This window comes from Pongo abelii, chromosome 19 (assembly GCF_028885655.2).
Source record: "Pongo abelii isolate AG06213 chromosome 19, NHGRI_mPonAbe1-v2.0_pri, whole genome shotgun sequence".
Lineage (NCBI taxonomy): Eukaryota > Metazoa > Chordata > Mammalia > Primates > Hominidae > Pongo > Pongo abelii.
The window spans coordinates 81,590,929-81,612,559 of record NC_072004.2 but is presented as its reverse complement, the minus strand read 5'-3'; the positions used below and the strand labels follow the sequence as shown (position 1 = coordinate 81,612,559).

At 42.1% G+C, this 21,631-nt stretch overlaps 1 protein-coding gene across 1 annotated transcript in view; it reads left to right on the top strand.

The window, feature by feature from the left end:
* Positions 1-21,631, top strand: part of APOH (apolipoprotein H) — a 34,129-nt gene that overhangs the window by 9,578 nt on the left and 2,920 nt on the right. Inside the window, exons 2-7 of the mRNA XM_024235201.3 lie at positions 7,178-7,284; positions 8,400-8,576; positions 10,471-10,567; positions 12,717-12,793; positions 15,814-16,002; positions 19,601-19,780. Of these exons, the coding sequence (XP_024090969.3) occupies positions 7,221-7,284; positions 8,400-8,576; positions 10,471-10,567; positions 12,717-12,793; positions 15,814-16,002; positions 19,601-19,780 (784 nt within the window). The 5' untranslated portion in view covers positions 7,178-7,220. The remainder of the gene's footprint in view (positions 1-7,177; positions 7,285-8,399; positions 8,577-10,470; positions 10,568-12,716; positions 12,794-15,813; positions 16,003-19,600; positions 19,781-21,631) is intronic.

Below are 21,631 nucleotides of genomic sequence, written 5' to 3'. Positions count from 1 at the left end.
TACAGCTTAGTAAGGGCTTAGCAGCAGTTTGTGAAAAAAAAAGAAAAGAAAGAAAGAAAAAAGGAAAAGAAAGAAAAAAGAAAGGCTGGGCACAGTGGCTCATGCTTGTAATCCCAGCATTTTGGGAGGCTGAAGAAGGCAGATCACTTGAGATCAGGAGTTTATGACCAGCCTGGGCAACATAGGGAGACCCCATCTGTACAGAAAATAAGGAAATAGGAAATAAGGCTGGGCGTGGTGGCTCACACTTGTAATCCCAGCACTTCGGGAGGCAGAGGTGGGCAGATTACTTGAGGCCAGGAGTTCGAGACCAGCCTGGACAATATGGCAAAACGCTGTCTCTACCAAAAATACAAAAAATTAGCCAGACATGGTGGTGCAATGACCTGTGATCACGCCACTGCACTCCAACCTGGGCGACAGAGTGAGACACTGTCAAAAACAAACAAACAAACAAACAAAAAACACCCAAATAAATAAATAAATAAAAGCATTAATGGCACTTAGGAGAAAATTCACAAGAGACTCAGAGCTGTGTCATATTCAAAGTACAGAAAATAGTCTCACTTTGGCAAGAGAGAAAATGTATGTGGTAGAACCGTATTAGTTGAACTTGTCTTAGGTAAATATTGACATGCTAGATCAGTGGATCTTTATCTTTACTTCAATCATACTTACCTGGACAATTGTTTTAAAAATCACTATACCGGCCGGGCGCGGTGGCTCACGCCTGTAATCTCAGCACTTTGGGAGGCCGAGGTGGGCGGATCACGAGGTCAGGAGATCGAGACCATCCTGGCTAACACGGTGAAACCCCATCTCTACTAAAAACACAAAAAGTTAGCCAGGCGAGGTGGCGGACGCCTGTGGTCCCAGCTACTCAGGAGGCTGAGGCAGGCGAATGGCATAAACCTGGGGGGCAGAGCCTGCAGTGAGCAGAGATCACGCCACTGCACTCCAGCCTGGGTGACAGAGTGAGACTCCATCTCAAAAAAAAAAAAAAAAAGCACTATACCCAGAAATTATGAGTATTGGTATTTTTAACAAACAATTGGGAACATCTACTATGCAGCCAAGGATAAGACTAACTACTCTAGATAAAAATAGAAATTGCAACATAAGGATATTAGTTTTTTCAAGGTAAAAGCTACCTGTATTCAGAGGATCCCAGTGTCCACACAAAAATGTCCCAGTGCTGACTTAGGCCCATTATCGATTTCTAGACATATTTAATCATGTCCATTAAGCCCTATGACATGTTTATACCCCTTATAAATGCATATATAGTTCCTGACATATTTTATCATAAAGAGAAGGCATTTGAATCTTTTCTCTGAAATGTGGTCGGTAGATATTGACTAGAATTCCAACTCAGAAAGAGACAACATTGAAAGTAGGTTTTTAAAACAAAATCTAAACTGTTGCTAAATGTTTAATGTCATGGTCAAAGTCTCTGCTTGGGAAGTAAATAAGAAAGTTTTTGAACATATGATGCAATGTGGTTTCAGGAATACAAAAACCTTGGACTCTGAATCCAGGTCTCTATAGTTTAATTTACAAATTAGGGTAAGAAACGCTATAAAGTCATTAACAGTTTCAAAAGACGAGGTCCCATGTTACTTGTGATAAAAATGTTATTTTATATATTCTTAAATTCTCAGGTATTCTTGATCATGCTTGTATATATATATACGTATATATTTATATATTATATATATAATATATATATTTTGAGATGGAGTTTCGCTCTTGTTGCCCAGGCTGGAGTGCAATGAGTGATCTCAGCTCACTGCAACCTCTGCCTCCTGGGTTAAAGTGATTCTCCTGTCTCAGCTTCCCGAGTAGCTGGGATTACAGGTGTCTGCCACTAAGCCCAGCTACTTTTTTGTATTTTTAGTAGAGATGGGGTTTCACCATGTTGGCCAGGCTGGTCTCAAACTCCTGGCCTCAAGTGATCCGCCTGCCTCATCCTCCCAAAGTGCTGGGATTACAGGTGTGAGCCACCATGCCCGGCCTGTTAAAATGTATTAATAGCATGTTAAGTGTCACATTAAACCCAAGAGTTGCCAATCTTTATTGGTGAGTATAAACCCCGAAAATATAAGACAGCCACTTGATTTGCCAAAATTCCATTTTTTTTAACTGTTTTTCCACTTGCTCTGCCAAATAAAACTTCAATGGTAAGTTTAAATGTGTCTTTAAAACTGTCATTTAACATTGGTAAGCAGCCAGCACCTCAGTTATTATCATAGGTTAGTTTTGGGAATGTGAATTGAAGTGCGTGGAGGGAAGATAGATCAGTTAACTGATCAACCAGATGGTGCTAAAGTTATGTGGACCAATGTATCACAAACTGGAAGGTGAAAATAATTGAAAGGTGCAATTGCATCTTATCTCTCCAAAGACTTCTTCATTAGGGCCATGTGTGTTTCTGGAAGAGTTTTAGGAATACCTTGTAGTTCTCAGACGTGTTCAAGTTTGGCCGGAGGCAATGGCTCACACCTGTAATCTCAGCACTTTGGGAAGCTGAGGCAGGCGGATCACTTCAGTCCAAGAGTTCGAGACCAGCCTGGCCAACATGGCGAAACTCTGGCTCTACTAAAAATACAAAAATTAGCTGGGCATGGTGGCCAGCTAATAACAATCATAATCCCAAAATTATGATTATTAATAAATTAATCATAATTATACTCATAATTTATTAATCATGCAGATTACCATTTATTATCTTTGTATTTAATTGTTCAAACAAGGGAAATTTTTACCAGCCAAAGAGTAAACATCAAAGTTGTAATTACAAACACATGTAACAGCCCACAAAAGCCGTCAAACTAAGTTTGATTTAGTGGTTTCTCCATTTTCCTGTCACTGTTATTTTGCATGATTTTTCAGAGCTCAGTAGCTGGCAAATAGGAGCTGAGTGTCAATGATGGCAGTGGGGTGGGGGCCAAGCTTGTACTCCTTTTTAGGGGGTGATGCAAATAAAATTTGAGGCCTCATATGATCCAGTTTAAAAATCACATCTCAATAAAAGGACTTTCAAGGAAACCACAAAAAGCGTCCTTCGTTCCTTCCTTCCTTCCTTCCTTCCTTCTTTCTTGTGCTCTCTCTCTCCTTCCTTCCTTCTTTCTTTCTCTCTCTCTTTCTTTCTTCTTTTTCTTTTTCGTTATTTTTTAAATGATTTCAAATTACAAACATACAGAAAAGTTGTAAGAATAGATCAAAAACTTCCTTGTTCTCTTTACCCAGAGACCCTAGGGCCTTCCATTCAAGTGTCACCAAATGCCCTTTCGGGCCCACACTGTGCACCCACTTCTCATGTCCACCTGGGTTCCCTAAGTCTTTTTTTTGCCTTTCATGGCTTTTGCCCTTTTGAAGATGACAGGGCAGCCATTTTGCATAATGTCCTTCAATTTGTGTGTGTACAGTGCCTTCTCATGACACAATCCAGGTTACTAAGCTTTTGGCAGGAATATCACAGAAGTGACGCTGTGTCCTTCTCATTGCATCCTCTGGGTGGAGGACATACATGCCAATTTATCCCATTAGTGGTGACATTAATTTTGATTACTTAATTAAGGTGGTGTCTGCCAGGTTCTTCCCCTCTAAGTTTCTCTGTGTCTCCTTTATAATGAATAGTTATTTTATGTGGAGACATGTTTAAGGCTGTAGGAACATTTCTCATCCTACTTGTATCCCCTGGTTCTAGCATCAATTGATATTTCTTTGCCAGAATTAAATATTTTCATAATTATTTCCAAATTACAATTTTCTAAGTCCAGTATTTCTACTATATTAATTGCTTGGCATTATACTCTAAGGAATAACTTTCTTATCTCTTCACATAATTGTTAATCTGTTTATTACTATCACTGTGGACTCACTGATTCTTATTTTATTCTGTAGATTATAATCTATTACTATTATTACTTATTTGGACAAACTGTCACAGATTTGACCACAGAAAGCACCCCCCCCCCGGCTTTTTTTTTTTTTTTGATACGGAATCTTACTCTGTCACCCAGGCTGGAGTGCAGTGTCACGATCTTGGCTCACTGCAACTTCTGCCTCCCGGGTTTAAGTGATTCCCCTGCCTCAGCCTCCTAGCTGGGAAAACAGGTACACGCCACCATGCCCGGTTAATTTTTGTATTTTTAGTAGAGATGGGATTTCACCATGTTGGCCAGGCTGGTCTCAAACTCCTGACCTCAAGTGATCCACCCACCTCGGCCTCCTGAACTGCTAGGATTACAGGCGTGAGCCACTGCGCCCAGTCAAGAAAGCCCCTTTCAAATGGCTTCTCTGTCCTTTGGACATGTCCCTATCATTCTCTGAGCATCACCTAAGTTGTTCAAGACGGTGTTCCAGGCCCATCTTGTGCTTTTCCCTGACCCAGTTCAAAAATCAGCCAATTTTCCAAGGAGCTTTGGTGCCTTTCGATGGTGGATTGCATTTATTTATTTATTTAGATAGTGTCTCGCTCTGTTACCCAGGCTGGAGTGTATTGTTGCAATCTCATTGGCTCACTGCAATCCCTGTCTTCTGGATTCAAATGATTATCTTGCCTCAGCCTCCCGAGTAGCTGGGATTACAGGCACCTGCCATCATGCCTGGCTAGGTTTTGTAGTTTTTGTAGAGACAGGGTTTCACCATGTTAGCTAGGCTTGTCTTGAACTCCTGACCTCAAGCGATCTTTCTTTCTTCACGAAGTGCTGGGATTACAGGCATTAGCCACCGTGCCTGGCCAAGAATTGCATTTAACAACAAATATTCAGGCACTGTGTGTGCTCATTACTGCTGGATGTACTACTGCTATTATCCTAGTGGACAGAACTAAGAATTATATGTATTTTCAGGCATACATTCACACACATGTACATACAATTATATCTATATTGATTTCTGTATCTGTTTATATATATGCACAATTTGTACTGTCTCCATTTTCAATCCAACACCTCAAGGTTCATGCTAACTTTCCTTCTTTCCGCATTGTTACTTCTCTTAGTTAGTGAGAAACCTGACCCCCATTATCCTCAATATATTTGCTTGTTTGCTCAATCTCCTATATGTAGCTAAGCTTGTGACACCATCGCACTGCCATCCTTACACAGATAAGCATGGCTTACCCCTTGAGGCCTTCCTTGTGACTTTTAGACCGAGTTAGGATGAAAGAAGGAGGAAGGGAGGAAGGGAGGAATGGAGGAAAGGAGGAAAGGAGAAAGGGAGGAAGGGAGGAAGGAAGGAAGGAAGGGAGGGAGGGAAGAAGGGAGGGAAAAAAGGAGGGAAGGAGAAAGGAGGGAGGGAAGGAAAGAGAAGGGAGGAAGGGAGGGAAGAAGGAGGAAAGGAGTGCATTGTTTTCCAATTGAAGCATAATTAAGTCAATGCACAGATCTTAAATATTTGGCTTGATGGCTTTTGAAAATTGCATAACAACCACCTAAAATAGAATATAAACTATTTCAACACCCCACCCCAAGTTTCCTAATGCAAGGGAGCCCATCCACCAGGAAACATCATTAAAAACCCTTCTTTTCCTCTCCTCTCAATATCAAGCACTCAGTTTGTAGCTGTTGCTGAAAACATTCTCTTCTCAATTTTAACCTTTTCTCAAATTTTCTTTAACTGATGCCCAACCTGTTTGGTTTCTCTCTCCTTTTCCCCATCTACTTCAGATCTTACTATACAGAATGACTTGGCTCCTCCTGACTTCATTAGTTTTCTTTCTTCTTCACTCATCAAGGAGATTCTCCACAATAAAGCAGAACCTGGGAGTTATCCAGAGAACAAGAATCTCCTTCCCCTTAGAAGGACAAATAGGGAAGGACCACTGTTATTTCACATTAGTGGCAGCACACTCTTCTTATCATGGAACACAATGTTCGTTAGGATCGTAATTTAAGAATCATCTGCCTGACAGATGGAGATTTCTCAAGCTGTTGTGTCTCAGGGAACTTTAGACCTCTGGATATAAACCAAGATCACCCAAATGAGAGCAAGCGTTTATTTATTCAGAGCTTGCTATAGCAAGGGAGGGAGCCATTAACAGTTGTGTTTGGCAGAGACTCAAAGTCAAAGTCAGACAGAGGAGTGGGAAAGCTTTATAATAGAAAAAAGGAAAGGCTTCAGGTGTGCTCCAACGGATTGTTGGTATGGGGAGGATGGAAGGAAACTAACTAGAAGTGGGGTGTCCATGTGATTGGTTAGAGAAATATGTTTGGATTTCTCTGGTTGGCCTTAAGTTGGGCCAACTATAGAAAGTTGGGCTATAGAGGTTGTAGGTTTGGCTTTCTAGACCTGTTGCTACAGATGTGTGGGTCAGAGTTCTATTTTCACATATGGCTTGGCTAGTGTCCATTTATACATCCATTTTTTTTTTTAGAGCAAATGATGTAGAAGAGAACTAGGGAATCAAAGACAACCCCCTTCCCGAACCCTCTCAAGCAACAACATCAGCATTGGCCCATTCTCTTATCCTACTCAAGATTTTTTTCTTCTTCGAGTCTCAAGTTGTTAGTTTCAAATCAACTTTCAAATTCCTGAAACAGATCAAGAAACCTGTCTAGACAGATCCAAGACATATTAAGAATGGATGAGCAGGACTTTGTATTGATCTGACATAAGAGAAGACAGAGAATTCAAGGATAGCCCTAAGGTCCTAACTGGAGCTACAAGAGCTTGCAAGAGAGGATGTTGAGCTCAGTTTTTAGGGAATTAAAGTTGTAAGTGCCTCCTGGAAGACGTTCTTTATAATTATACATCTGAAAACTGGAACATCATTTTAGAGAGGTGGAGACTGAGAACAGAGAGTAGGCGTTTGTCCAAAGTTTATATGCCAAGACTGTGAGTGAAACAGGAGCTTCGATCTTTTGGTGTTCCATCTACAACATACACAAAAGATGGAGAATGAAAAGTCCAGGCAACTCAGGAAACAACAAGTTTCTGTCAAAAGCAATAATGAACTGTTTTGTGCCATTAACAAAAACGTTACGAAGACAGAAACCATCTCCCAAAGATTTCATAACAGAGCCACATAAGTGGAAAGTAAATCATTAAAGAATGTGGGTCTCAGAGGTCCATTCAAATCACGATACTTTATCTTCTATTTACAAAGATAAAAGTACACCAGAAAATGGTTAATGTTTAAGCGCTTTCATATTTGGCTCTGTCTTTTTAGCAGAGGAAAACCACTTTGGTAGTGCCAGTGTGACTCATCCACAATGATTTCTCCGGTGCTCATCTTGTTCTCGAGTTTTCTCTGCCATGTTGCTATTGCAGGACGGAGTAAGTACTTTTTGCTTTTGAAAAAATAATTAATATATCCAACCCCTTCACATGTGTCAGGGATCAATAATGATAACTAGGCCAGGCGTGCTTGCTCATGTCTGTAATCTCAGCACTTTGGGAGGCCAAGGCAGGTGGATCACCTGAGGTTAGGAGTTCGAGACCAGTCTGGCCAACATGGTGAAACCCCCGTCTCTACTAAAAATACAAAAATTAGCTGGGCATCATGGCCGAGGTGGGCGAATTAGTTGAGGTCAGGAGTTCGAGCCCAGCCTGGGAAACATAGTGAAACCCTGTCTTTACTAAAAACAAAAATTAGGCGGGCGTGATGGCAGGCACCTGTAATCCCAGCTACTTGAGAGGCTGAGGCAGGAGAATCGCTTGAACCTGGGAGGCAGAGGTTGCAGTGAGCCAAGGTCCCACCATTGCACTCCAGTCTGGGCAACAAGAGCGAAACTCAGTCTAAAATAATAATAATAATAATAATAACAATAACTAAATTCTTTTTTTTTGAGACAGAGTCTCGCTCTGTCGCCAGGCTGAAGTGCAGCGGTGCAATCTTGGCTCACTGCAAGCTCCGCCTCCTGGGTTCACGCCATTCTCCTGCCTCAGCTTCCCAAGTAGCTGGGACCACAGGTGCCCGCCACCACACCCGGCTAATTTTTTGTATTTTTAGTAGAGACGGGGTTTCACTGTGTTAGCCAGGATGGTCTCTATCTCCTGACCTCGTGATCCACCCACCTCAGCCTCCCAAAGTGCTGGGATTACAGGTGTGAGCAACTGCGCCTGGCTGATAACTAAATTCTCTTTAGAGTGGATGCTGGAGAGACTGGATTGATACTGATTCTTTAATATTGCCATGTGTAAAGCTCCTCTGTAAGATATGTAGCCAATTTAAGCCTCAGCATACTGACCTGTAAAATGGGGATAATTATAATACCTCCTTCAAATGGTTGTTGAGGGGATTAGATGAGATAGTGTATATGAGGTATTTGGCATGCAACTTGGTATACTTATAATTGGTAACAGTACACACATTTTTCATTTGTGGGCTTAGCTGAACTTTAAAATGTAAATAGAGATTTGTTAACCATCTGCTTTATGCCCTCTTTCAGCCTGTCCCAAGCCAGATGAGTTACCATTTTCCACAGTGGTCCCATTAAAAACAATCTATGAGCCAGGAGAAGAGATTACGTATTCCTGCAAGCCGGGCTATGTGTCCCGGGGAGGGATGAGAAAGTTTATCTGCCCTCTCACAGGAGTGTGGCCCATCAACACTCTGAAATGTACACGTAAGTCAGTACCTTCTCTCCCATTCTCTTCCCTCATTTGGATTCTGGGTATTTTGGAGGAATAAGCTACCTCATCATGCTCGGAGTGCAGAGGGCCAGTAGATGCTGCAGAAAGACAGGTTGGAGAGAAATGAGAAAGTCTTGGGGAGTTCTCTCTGTGCAAAGAGAGTAAGTGTAATAGGTGCTATTGATAGAAGAGGAGAAGATCATAGCCTGAAACTAGGGTAGGTTTAAAAATGAGATCTGGTGTGGCAAAAGGAGACAGAAACACTACAGAAGTTAAAAGAACGGTGGAGAGGCTTTGAAATGTCAACTGATGCCAAAGAGACATTTGGGAAAACAAAATTTGGGGAATCATCATATCTTTGGACTTCACCTGAAAATGAAAGCAGACTTAATAGTTACTGAAATGAATACAAATTTCATCTACATTATGTATATATTATATTATAATGAAATACAAGAAAGGATGTCAAATCAAAATAATAGTATAATGTAAAATATATCAATCTCACTATGGCTTTACTGTAAATGGTTGCTTTTATTTATTTCTTAGAACATGGGTCTATGATATCATGCTAGCATTATTCTTTACAGTCAAGTATCATGCAATCAACCAGATTGAATTTATGGTAAATTTAATTATATGTAGAAGTTAAGCAATAAAAATAGATGTGTGGATCTGGTGATTTTGGTTATATGAACAGGACCTTTGTCAAAGTTATGCATGTTCATGCAAGTTGATTTTAGTATGCTTTTTTGCTTAAAGAGACTAAACATAATTTTTAGTAAAAAGCCGCTGTAACATCATTACGAAAAATTTATCTTTAAATCAGGGCCAGGTGCAGTGGCTGACGCCTGTAATCTCAGCGCTTTGGGAGGCTGAGGTGGGTGGATTACCTGAGGTCAGGAGTTCCAGACCAGCCTGGCCAACATGGTGAAACCTCGTCTCTACTAAAAATAAAAAAAAATTAGCCGGGCATGGTGGCATGTGCCTGTAGTCCCAGCTACTCAGGAAGGTGAGGCAGGAGAATCACCTGGGAGGCAGAGGTTGTAGTGAGCCAAGATTGTGCCACTGCACTCCAGCCTGGGCAGCTCTGTCTCAAAAAATAAATAAATAAATAAATAAATAAAATAAAAATCAACTATAACTCTGGAACACTAAAAATTTCATTTTTTAATTTTCCATGCATATCTTTTTGCATTATTGCAGAGAGTAGGTACAATTTTGTATTTTTCTATTTTCATCAGCATATCATAAAAATTGTATCTCCACAAATTTCACAATTCATATTTTATTGGCTACATAATAGTTCAACTGTTGATTTACCATGATTAATTAAAACAGTCCCCTGATGAACTCTTACACTATCCAATTTTTTTTTTTTTTTGGAGATGGAATCTCACTCTGTTGCCCAGTGCAGTGGTGCCATCTTTGCTCACCACAACCTCCGCCTCCTGGGTTCAAGCTATTCTCCTGCCTCAGCCTCCAGAGTAGCTGGGACTACAGGCACCCACCATCATGCCCAGCTAATTTTTGTATTTTTAGTAGAGATGGGGTTTCACCATGTTCAGGCTGGTCTCAAATTCCTGACCTCAAGTGATCCACCCTCCTCTGCCTCCCAAAGTGTTGGGATTACAGGCGTGAGCCACTGCTCCCCGCCTGTCCAAATTTTGTTATTAGGAGAAACAGTGTAATGAACGCTTTTGTACATATATCGCTTGTCTTATTTTGAATTGTTTTCTTAGAATAGTCACCAGTAAAGTTATTGAACCAAAGGATGAAAATGAATTTATGTGTTTTATTTAATGAAAAATTCTATAAATAGAAATTTACCTGTTTATGTTTTTTTTAACCCAAAGAAAAGTAACATTTTTTATCTTTGTATCACAGCCAGAGTATGTCCTTTTGCTGGAATCTTAGAAAATGGAGCAGTACGCTATACAACTTTTGAATATCCCAACACGATCAGTTTTTCTTGTAATACTGGGTAAGAACTTTCATGGAACTAAGCAGTTAACAGACTGAGCACATTTTTGTATCCTTAAGCTAAACATCAAGACTGGTCTATATTTTGTTTTCAGTCTTTAGGTTGGACTTTCCAAATGCAAATCGATTTTAGTCCTGCTTTTTTTTTTTTTTTGAGACAGAGTCTCGCTCTGTCGCCCAGGCTGGAGTGCAGTGGTGCAATCTCGGCTCACTGAAAGCTCCAGCTCCTGGGTTCACGCCATTCTCCTGCCTCAGCCTCCTGAGTAGCTGGGACTACAGGCGCCCGCCACCACGCCTGGCTAATTTTTTGTGTTTTTAGTAGAGATGGGGTTTCACTGTGTTAGCCAAGATGGTCTCGTAGCGTTGAGGGTGGGGTAAGGATCGGAGAATATATCAACTAATGAAATACGTAGTCACCACTGTATCTAATTTTTCTGCTCCTGATTAATTATCTATCAGAGGAGGTACATTAAAATGATTGAACCTGGATGATAATTCCATATGCTCTCTGGGTCAAATCTTGGATAGGGTTAAAATGCTTTAGGAATAAGACTTGGGCTTTAGTTATTAGGCTAATCTGATTGACCAACCTGGTAGTCTCTAGAAGAGAATTCTATGGAGAAGGTTGGGAGTGTGACAGTGGAGAATGCAATGCAGTACCACATCCCCAGGAAGCAATCACTCATGGTGGGCACAGGCTCATCTGGGAGCAAAGGGAGGCAGTCACTTACGTTGGGCATAGACTCATAAGGAGCAAAGGCACCCCTGTGACATTATTGAGATCACATTGGCTATCCACTAGGGTAAGTTTCTACTGGGATTGGAGGTTAAGGAATACTACATGTGAGAGAGAAATACACACCTTTCATCTGAAACACCAATCTACCAATGGGTCTGGTAACAAATGACTTAAGAAAATTGGCTTCAAAGACAGAATGTTACATTTTTCTTTCTTTTTTTTTTTCCCCCCTTTCTTTTTGCTCTGTCGCCCAGGCTAGGGTGCAGTGGTGTGATCTTGGCTCACTGCAACCTCCACCTCCTGGGTTCAAGCAATTCTCCTGCCTCAGCTTCCCCAGTAGCTGGGATTACAGGCGCCTGCCACCACACCCAGATAATTTTTGTATTTTTAGTAGAGATGGGGTTTCACCATCTTGGCCAGGCTGGTCTTGAACTCCTGACCTTGTGATCCACCCACCTTGGCCTCCCAAAGTGCTGGGATTACAGGTGTGAGCCACCGCAGCATCTTGCTTCTTTTCTTTCTTTCGTTCTTTCGTTCTTTCTTTCTTTCTTTCTTTCTTTTTCTTCCTTCCTTCCTTCCTTCCTCTTTCTTTCTTTCTCTTTCCCTCCCTCCCTTCTTTCCATCTTTCTTTTCTTTCTTTCTTTCTTTTGTCTCTCTCCTTCCTTCCTTTTTCCTTCCTCTCTTTCCTTTTTTTTTTTTTTTTTTTTTTTTTTTTACAGGATCTTCCTCTGTCACTCAGTCTAGAGTGCAGTGGCACAATCATGGCTCACAGCAGCCTCGACCTCCCGGGTTAAATCCTTTTGAACCCTTCCTTCTACCTCTACCTCTTGAGTAGCTTGGACTATAGGCACACACCACCATGGCCTGGTGATTTTTTGTCGAAATTGGGCCTTTGCCACATTGCCCAGGCTCAAACTCTTGGGCTCAAGTGATCCGCCCATCTCGGCCTCCCAAAGTGCTGGGATTACAGGCATGAGCCAAAGTGCCCAGTCAGAATGTTATATTTTCATTGGAAATAGACTGCATTGCTTTTATTCATTGGTGTCAGTAGGCTGTAAGAAAATGAATAGTGAAGATTACTCAGTTTGGTTCACTTTTGTCATCCTGAAAAAGAGATGGTTCTTTGCTTTATATTAGAAACAGTCATCTTGGCCAACTCGTTAAAGACGAGGGATTTAGGGGTTTGGGTTCTCCACTCACCAGCTGTGGAACCCTGCAGTGATTCACCTGCATCACTGGTTGGGAGGCTCCATGAGCCATAGATGAGTACTAAGTTTATCAGGAAGACAGCATTATACGATGGAAAAGAAGTCAATAGCATTAATATGAAGCAATGCTCAATGGAGAAGATATTTGAGATGTCAGTGATGGATTATTTTACTCCTTGATAGAATGAATTTTCCTTTTGCAGGTTTTATCTGAATGGCGCTAATTCTGCCAAGTGCACTGAGGAAGGAAAATGGAGCCCGGAGCTTCCTGTCTGTGCTCGTAAGTCTGTGGGGAAGGTGATCAGCTGGTTTGCCCAGAACCTTTCTGGTTTTAGCACAGAAAGTCTCACATCTGGAAACTCTTCAGTCACAGCTCAATGAGATGAATGGTCACCCTTGTGGGGGATATTCATCCTGGTATCTTGCTCTAGAAGATGAAACAACCACTTTGGAATGACAGAAGGGAAGCATTTTACTCACGGACATATTCTGTATTCTCCACCTTGTGGTCATGACTCTATCCAAGCCAGTCATTGCTGGGTGTGTTGACTCCAATGCTCTCATAGTGCTTTGGAAGAGGCTTGGATATGTGTGGCATTGGTCTATCAGGGACTGTCACCACTTAACTAGGGGAACTTCTGCAAACAGTGGGATCAAACAAACATCTTCCTCCCACTCTGGAACTTCATTCATTCATTTATTAACTTATTCAATAAACATGAATTGAGGATCTATTGTATGCTGGATCCTCTTGTTAGCACTGAGGCTGCAAGGCCAAAGGAGGCAGCTCTGCCTTCAGAGAGTAAGCCTAGTGACGGGGGAGACGAGGAGGAAAGTCACCCTCATAGTAAGCCAAGAGCCCATCAAAGGGGCTTGCATCCTAGGAGCTGATTGGCATTCCTCCAAAAAGCACTGTTGTTTTTTCAGAGGATCCTCAGCCAAGCTGTCAGAGTCATCTCTGGGCTTTGCTTATGTAGGGAAGGACGTTCTTAGGTTCCCCAACTTGTGATTTATACCTCTTTGACCAGGAGGCCCAGGCATTTCAAAACTAATTATAGTTCTTCAACATGTCAGTGAGGTCTGTCCTTAGCAAAAGCAAGTGCAGGCCGGGTGCAGTGGCTTAAGCCTGTAACCCCAGCACTTTGGGAGTCCGAGGAGGGTGGACCACCTGAGGTCAGGAGTTCGAGACCAACCTGACCAACATAGAGAAACTCCGTCTCTACTAAAAATATAAAATTAGCTGGGCGTGGTGGTGCATGCCTCTAATCCCAGCCAATTGGGAGGCTGAGGCAAGAGAATCACTTGAACCCAGGAGGCGGAGGTTGCGGTAAGCCGAGATCGCACCATTGCACTCCAGCCTGGGCAACAAGAGTGAAACTCCGTCTCAAAAAAAAACAAAACAAAAAAAAGCAAGTGGAAAGTAAAGCAATTTCAAATAAATAACTGTTTAAGAAAATCTGAACAAGCAAAAACAAAAGTTTTTAAAGGATAAATTAAGTAAAAATTTTCATTCAGCAGTAGGTATCACAATGGTTCCTATAGTTTTCATTTAAAACAGATTTATACCAATTATGTAAATTTGCTTCTTTATTTAGAGATACGGTCTTGCTCTGTTGCCCAGGCTGGAGTGCAGTGGCGTCATCACAGCTCACTGTAACTTCCAACTCCTGGGGCCAAGTGATCCTCTCAGTCTCCTGAGCAGCTGAGACTATAGATGAGCGCCACCAGATCTGGCTAATTTTTAAAAATTTTTGTGGAGACAGGGTCTTGCTCTGTTGCCCAGACTGGTCTTGAACTCTTGGTTTCAAGCAACCTTACCTGCCTCAGCCTCTCAGGGCTCTGGGATTACAGGCGTAAACCACGGTGGCTAGCCATAAACTCACTTTCCGAAAGGGTTATAAATAGAAAGACTACCTGAGCTTTAATCTAATTTAAATGAGTATTTCTCATACTTCAATGCACATATGAGTCTCCTGGGCACCTTGTTAAAATGTAGATTCTGACTCAGGCACCTGCGGTGGGGTCTGAGCTTCTGCATTTCCAACAAGCTATTTTCCCAGGCTATGCCCCTGCTGATAGCCCCTGGACCACACTCTGAGCAGCAGGGATCTAGAGAATTGAAGGTAAATCGCATTTTGGTCAGCACCATCTTCTTTTATGCTAGTATAACTTGTTGAAGCTCCATAGTACTCAGGTCAGGGTGACAAGCCACTACTATCTCTCTGGGTTCCTGAAGCTACTTGGGTAGGCTCCATCCATACCAAGAGTCCAAAAGCAGGGAGGTATTCAGCAGAAACAGACTGAACTTGTAATGGAACTCATTCCCAAACTACTATGTACCAAGTTGCTGTCACCAGCCATTATTTCAGCATGGTCCCTCAGCACTGAGGGACAAATTCTGCCTTCCAGAAGCATCTTCCAAGGTAGTATTTAACTAAAAGATTTTATAAAACCTAACCATTGTGTTGTTGCAAAAGGCGGTGGCAAGACTTAAATTTCCTTCATTTTTTTGGTGTTTTGACTGGTTTGGACATCTGATTTGAGGGCTTCCTTCCTTCCTTCCTTCCTTCCTTCCTTCTTTCCTTCCTTCCTTCCTTCCTTCCTTCCCTCCTTCCTTCCTTCCTTCCTTTCCTTCCTCCCTCCCCTCCCCTCCCCTTCCTTTCTTCCTTCCTTCCTTTCTTTCTTTCTTTCTTTCTTTTCTCCTTCCTTCCTTCCTTCCTTCCTTCCTTCCTTCCTTCCTTCCTTCCTTCCTTCCTTCCTTTCTTTCTTTCTTTCTTTCTTTCTTTCTTTCTTTCTTTCTTTCTTTCTTTCTTTCTTTCTTTCTTTCTTTCTTTCTTTTTCTTTCTCTTTTCTGAGACAGAGACTCACTCTGTTGCCCAGGCTGGAGTGCAATGGTGCGATTTTGGCTCACTGCAACCTCCGCCTCCCAGGTTCAAGAGATTCTCCTGCCTCAGCCTCTGGAGGAGCTGGGACCACAGACACACACCTCCATGTCTGGCTCATTTTTGTATTTTTGGTAGAGATGGGGTTTCACCATGTTGGCCAGGCTGGTCTGAAATTCCTGACCTCTAGTGATCTGCCCACCTCAGCCTCCCAAAGTGTTGGGATTACAGGCGTGAGCCACCGTGCCCGGCAGGTCATATTTTCCTATTAGGCATCCACAATTGACTATTTTTACCCTGGTAATTTGATCAGTTTGTATTTTCTCAAGTTTATCCTTAGGGTTTTTTTCTTTCTGGAAAGAGTATATTTAAAAGCCTTAACTATTTTCATAGAAATGATAGTTATTTCTTTTCCCAGCCATCACCTGCCCTCCACCATCCATACCTACGTTTGCAACACTTCGTGTTTATAAGCCATCAGTTGGAAACAATTCCCTCTATCAGGACACAGCAGTTTTTGAATGTTTGCCACAACATGCGATGTTTGGAAATGATACAATTACCTGCACAACACATGGAAATTGGACTAAATTACCAGAATGCAGGGGTAAGTGCAATGATCAGACAAAATATGTATGGTAGGGCAAGATCCCATTTGTGAAAGGTATTAAAATTCTGACTATCATGGAGTGTTTCCAATGAACTCATTCAACAGCTGTTTATTGAGCATCTACCATGTGCCAGACAGTGTGCTGGGCACTGTAGATTCCCGATGAATGAGACCTGGCTTCTGACCCAAGGGAATTACAAATAATGCAGTTAACTGTCTGGAGCTGCCTGGGACAGCTTCCCATAGGTGGTGACCTTTGAAATGGGCCTCGGAGGAGGAGTAGAGAAGGAGGAGAAGGCATACCACACTTGGGGGAGACATGAAAGGCAAGATGTATCCATGGACAGCTGAACATTTCAGCGAGGCTGGTGAAGTTCTCTTCTGGGTGAAGTTTGTGGGTTAATTTGGAGAGTCCTAGGAGATGAAGGTTAAGACTGGGTTGCTTTCTGATTGTTACACATTTTAAAAATCTTTACCCAAGTTTAAGAATCACAGAAATATTTGATTTTTAAGAAATTATGAAAATTCTTTCTTCTCTAACTTGACCTTTCATTACTATCTTCAAGTTTGTCAGCTGCATAACAAACAGACAAATTATAAAGTTTATCATGTGCACAGAGTTTTTTTTTTTTTTTTTTTTGAGATAGTCTCACTCTGTCACTCAGGCTGGAGTGCAGTGGGGTGATTTTGGCTTACTGCCACCTGGGTTCAAGCGATTCTCATGCCTCAGCTTCCCAAGTAGCTGGGATTACAGGCGCCCGTCACCATGCCCGGCTAATTTTTGTATTTTTAGTAGAGACGGAGTTTCACCATGATCATCCGGCTGGTCTGAAATGCCTGACCTCAAGTGATCCGCCTGCCTCGGCCTCTCAAAGTGCTGGGGTTACAGGTGTGAGCCACTGCTCCTGGCCAAGAGTTATTCTCATGACTATTAACTTCTCCAGTGGTAGATATTACAGATATCCAGTGAATGATTCAAAACATAAGTGATTTTCAGCATAGAGGAGCTACCAATAACAGTAGTAACTTGTACCTTTCTGGGTACTCAACTATGGGCCAGGCACTGGTCTCCTGCTACATATGTGTCATCTGACTTCATACTCCCAAGTCCTAAAAAGTAGGTTCCTTTTTTTTTCAATTTCACCTAGACGTATCAACTGTTAATATGTTGTAACATTTTTCTCTCTGTTTCTCCATAGAAAGATCCCTTTTATTTCCTGCATCATCTGAAAATAAGTTGTATATATTACGATACTTGCCCATAAAGACTTCAGCATGAATATACTAAGAACAAGGACATTTTATATCATCACTTCATATGTTTTGGATTATTAACAATAATAATCCAAACAATTCTAATAACATAAACTACAACGATATCATGCAACATTTATCTCAGATGCAAATTTTCCCAATTGACCCAGAAGTATCTCTTATACATGAGTTTTGTTTTATGCAGGATCTAATCAAGAATCACACCTTTAATTTAGTTGTCATGTCTCTCTAGTCTCCTATAATAATAATAATTATTATTATTTTGAAATGGTGTCTCGCTCTGTCACCCAGGCTGGAGTGCAGTGGTGCAATTTCGGCTCACTGCAACCTCTACCTCCAAGGTTTGAGCAATTCTCCTGCCTCAGCCTCCCAAGTAGCTGGGAATATAGGCACCTGCCACCACGCCCAGCTAATTTTTATAATTTTAGTAGAGATGGGATTTCACCGTGTTGGCCAGGCTGGTCTCAAACTCCTGAACTAAAATTATTTGCCCACCTCGGCCTCCCAAACTGCTGGGATTACAGGCGTGAGCCTAGTCTCCTATAATTAAGAATAAGTCTTTGCCTCTTTTGTTGTCTTTCATTGACATTTTTGAAGAGTACAGGCTAGTTGTCTTGTAGAATGTTCCATAATCTGAACTTGATTGGTTATTTACTCATGATTAGATTCATGTTAAATATTATTGTTAAGCATACATTCTGCACTTTGGGAGGCCGAGACAGGTGGATCACGGGGTCAGGAGTTCAAGACCAGCCTGGCCAATATGGTGAAACCCCGTCTCTACTAAAAATACAAAAATTATCTGGGTGTGGTGGCGTGCGCCTGTAGTCCCAGCTGCTCAGGAGGTTGAGGCAGGAGAATCGCTTGAACCCAGGAGGCGGAGGTTGCAGTGAGCCGAGATTGCGCCACTGCACTCCAGCCTGGGCAACAGAGTGAGACTCCATCTCAAAAATAATAATAATAATAATACATTCTGTCATATCAGGAGGCACATAGTGTCAGCTGTTCCATCACTGGCCATGCTTAGTTTGATCCTTAGTCAGTTGAGGGGTGCTAGATCACCTTTTGGTAAAGGCACTGCTTTTTCTTTGGAATAGTAAGCAACCTGTGGGTGATACTTCAAAACCATGCGAATATCCACTGTCGGGCAGTCATGATACAATCCAATGATGATCCTTGAATCTGTCAATTATGACATTGGTGGCTGAAAAATGGTGACTTTCTAATTCTATGTTTCCTTCTACATTTATTCACTGGCTTCCCTCTATAGAGAAGAACTTTCCCTCCATCCACCATTTTTCAGTATTATTATAGACACATGGATTCTTTTTTTTTTTTTTTTTTTTGAGTTGGCGTCTCACTCTGTTGCCCAGGCTGGAGTATAATGGTGCAGTCTCAGCTCACTGCAACCTTCACCTCCCGGGTTTGAGTGATTCTCCTGCCTCAGCCTCCTGTGTGGCTGGGATTACAGGTGCATGCCACCACACCCGGCTAATTTTTGTTAGTAGAGATGGGGTTTTGTCATGTTGGCCAGGCTGCTCTTGAACTTCTGACCTCAAGTGATGCATCTACCTCAGGCTCCCAAAGTGCTGGGATTACTGAAGTGAGCCACTGTGCCTGGCCACATGAATTCTGTTTTATTTAAGGTGTGGCAGAACCAAAATTGAGCCAAGCAGTCTGACTCTGGAGTTCGTACCCTTAATTACCTCCTTAAACTACCTCTGAGAATATTGTGCTCCTGGCTCCAGCCTTGCTTTCTCACACTGCAGCTCATAAGGACGTGGGTTTGGGCCTCTACTGTTGAGGATCTTCAGGAGGCCAGGAAGCAGACCATTTTTCTCTGATATATTTCCTGCTGGCTTCTTCCATAGTCTGAATTGAATAACAGTAAGATTTACTATTTTAAAGCCAAATAATGGTGTACTAAGTGTGAATGGGGGGATTCAGTCTTTGTATTTTAATTTTATGGTTTGTTAGAAACAGACTTTGCTTTTCTTCTTTCAAACCCACCATCTTAGACTGTGTAGAGATGAAGTTTGCGATAAATAATCTTATGATTATATGTGAAAACCCAGAGAACTTAGTGAAGTCTCATTAATTTACTTTCGAAGTGTGGTTGTTTCTTTTTTAATATCCAGGGTACCATGAATATAAGAGGAGTGGGGACAGAATTAAGCACAAGGTAACTATAAATTGCATTCCAGTTACAGGAACACACAGTGATTCAGTGGTGTGACAGAGACAAGGATGTAACTATTTCATGACTATTGGATAGCACTACTATTTATTACTAATATGTCTTATTGAATAAATGTTTTAGAAGTAAAATGCCCATTCCCATCAAGACCAGACAATGGATTTGTGAACTATCCTGCAAAACCAACACTTTATTACAAGGATAAAGCCACATTTGGCTGCCATGACGGATATTCCCTGGATGGCCCGGAAGAAATAGAATGTACCAAACTGGGAAACTGGTCTGCCATGACAAGTTGTAAAGGTATGGAAATATAGGCGAGGTCCTGTAAGATCTCTGAATTGATACAGTGGATCACCTTTACTTGCTGTTTTCTTGTTCCAACGCTTTTCCACTTGTTGCTCAGACTTGCTAGGAAACTGCTGGCACGTGACTTCAGGACTCACAGGTGCATGGGGAAGCCTCATTCTTAGGAAGCGTGCTTGACCTTGAACAGTATGAAATAAACAGATCCTTTGTAAGCATTGGTGATATGGTGGGAGATCATGTGGGCTTTCTTTATTTGCTTTTAAGTCTTTGCCTCTGAGCACTCTTTTTTTTTTTTTTTTTGAGATGGAGTCTTGCTCTGTTGCCCAGGCTGGATGCAATGGCGTGATCTTGGCTCACTGCCACCTCTGCCTCCCAGGTTCAAGCGATTCTCCTATCTCAGCCTCCCAAGTAGCTGAGATTACAGGTGCCTCACCACCATGCCTGCCTACTTTTTGTATTTTTAATAGAGATGGGGCTTTGCCACGTTGGCCAGGCTGATTTCGAACTCCTGACCTCAGGTGATCCGCCTGCCTCGGCCTCTGTAGAGAAGAGCTTTTCTTCCATCCATCATTTTTTAGTATTCTTGTAGACACATGGATTTTTTTTTTTTTTTTGAGATGGAGTCTCACTCTGTTGCCTAGCTGGAGTGTAATGGTGGAATCTCAGTTCACTGCAACCTTCACCTCCCAGGTTCGAGTGATTACAGATGTGAGCCACCACGCCCACCCCATTTTGTGCTCTGTCTAGCCAAGGCTCTTCTCATTGCAAAAACCAACCACACATTCGAGTGAGTTCAAGGAAATTGGGGATATTATAAGGAGGCAATAGGCAAGTTGATCATGTGGGCATTGAAGATAAAGACATGAAATACAACTGATACCCCTGAAGATTGGAACTGAAAGGCAGGAACTATTCCTACTTTTTCCATATCTCAATGGTCTCTCCCATTTCTGTCTGTCTGCTTATTCATCTTGAACATGGCTTGATATACACCAGACCCTCTCAGTTACCCTCTCAGGATTCATCACCAGCTGGCATCTTTTCCTGGAGACGCTGGTTCCTTTTGAGTTAGGTGTCTACGCTTGATCCCATCAGTGTCATGCATAAGTAAAGAACAACAGCCTAGCATTAGAACTCTGCTCAGGTCGCTATGGGCTGGACAGTTTAAGCAGAAAGAGGAACTCTGAGGCAGCAGGCAAGATGAAAAATAACTAGCATCTTAGGTCACAGTTCCCTAGAAGCAGAGCCTGAGATGGGGATTCGAGTACAGTTGATTTAGTGAGTGTCTCAGGAGAAGAAAGGGTGAGGCAGATTTGCGAGGGTAAGGCACCGGTTCTCAAACTTCGCTGTGGATCAGCAACACCTGGAAGGCTTGTAACACAGGATTTTTGAGGTCCACTCTCAGAGTTTCTGATTTGGTAGATCTGGGATGGGACCTGACAATTTGCATTTATGCCAAGTTCCCTGGTGATGCTAATGCTGCCGAGCCAGGGAGAATTGTGGTCTCTGCTAAATTGAGGTTCAGTTTGATCCCCCTGGGAGCTCTGGAGTGTGAATTCCACCCTTGAGTTAATCCCACTGAGAGCCAAGGGGACCTGCTTTTTATATTCCCTGTCAGTCAGTCTTTGGCTTTGAGCTGCTCCCTTCCCTGACCCTGGGGGGTGGTTTGCATAAACTCCTTGGAGAGGTGGCTTCCCTATGGCTGAAGGCAATTTTTCAGAGTATTTATGAGCTGTTATCAGCCAACGCTCACAATGGCTGGTGGATAGATGCACCTGCTTAATGAATGCAATCTGAGAGGAAGTGTAGGCTTACATGAAATGTCAATATCTGTTAGAAGTTTTT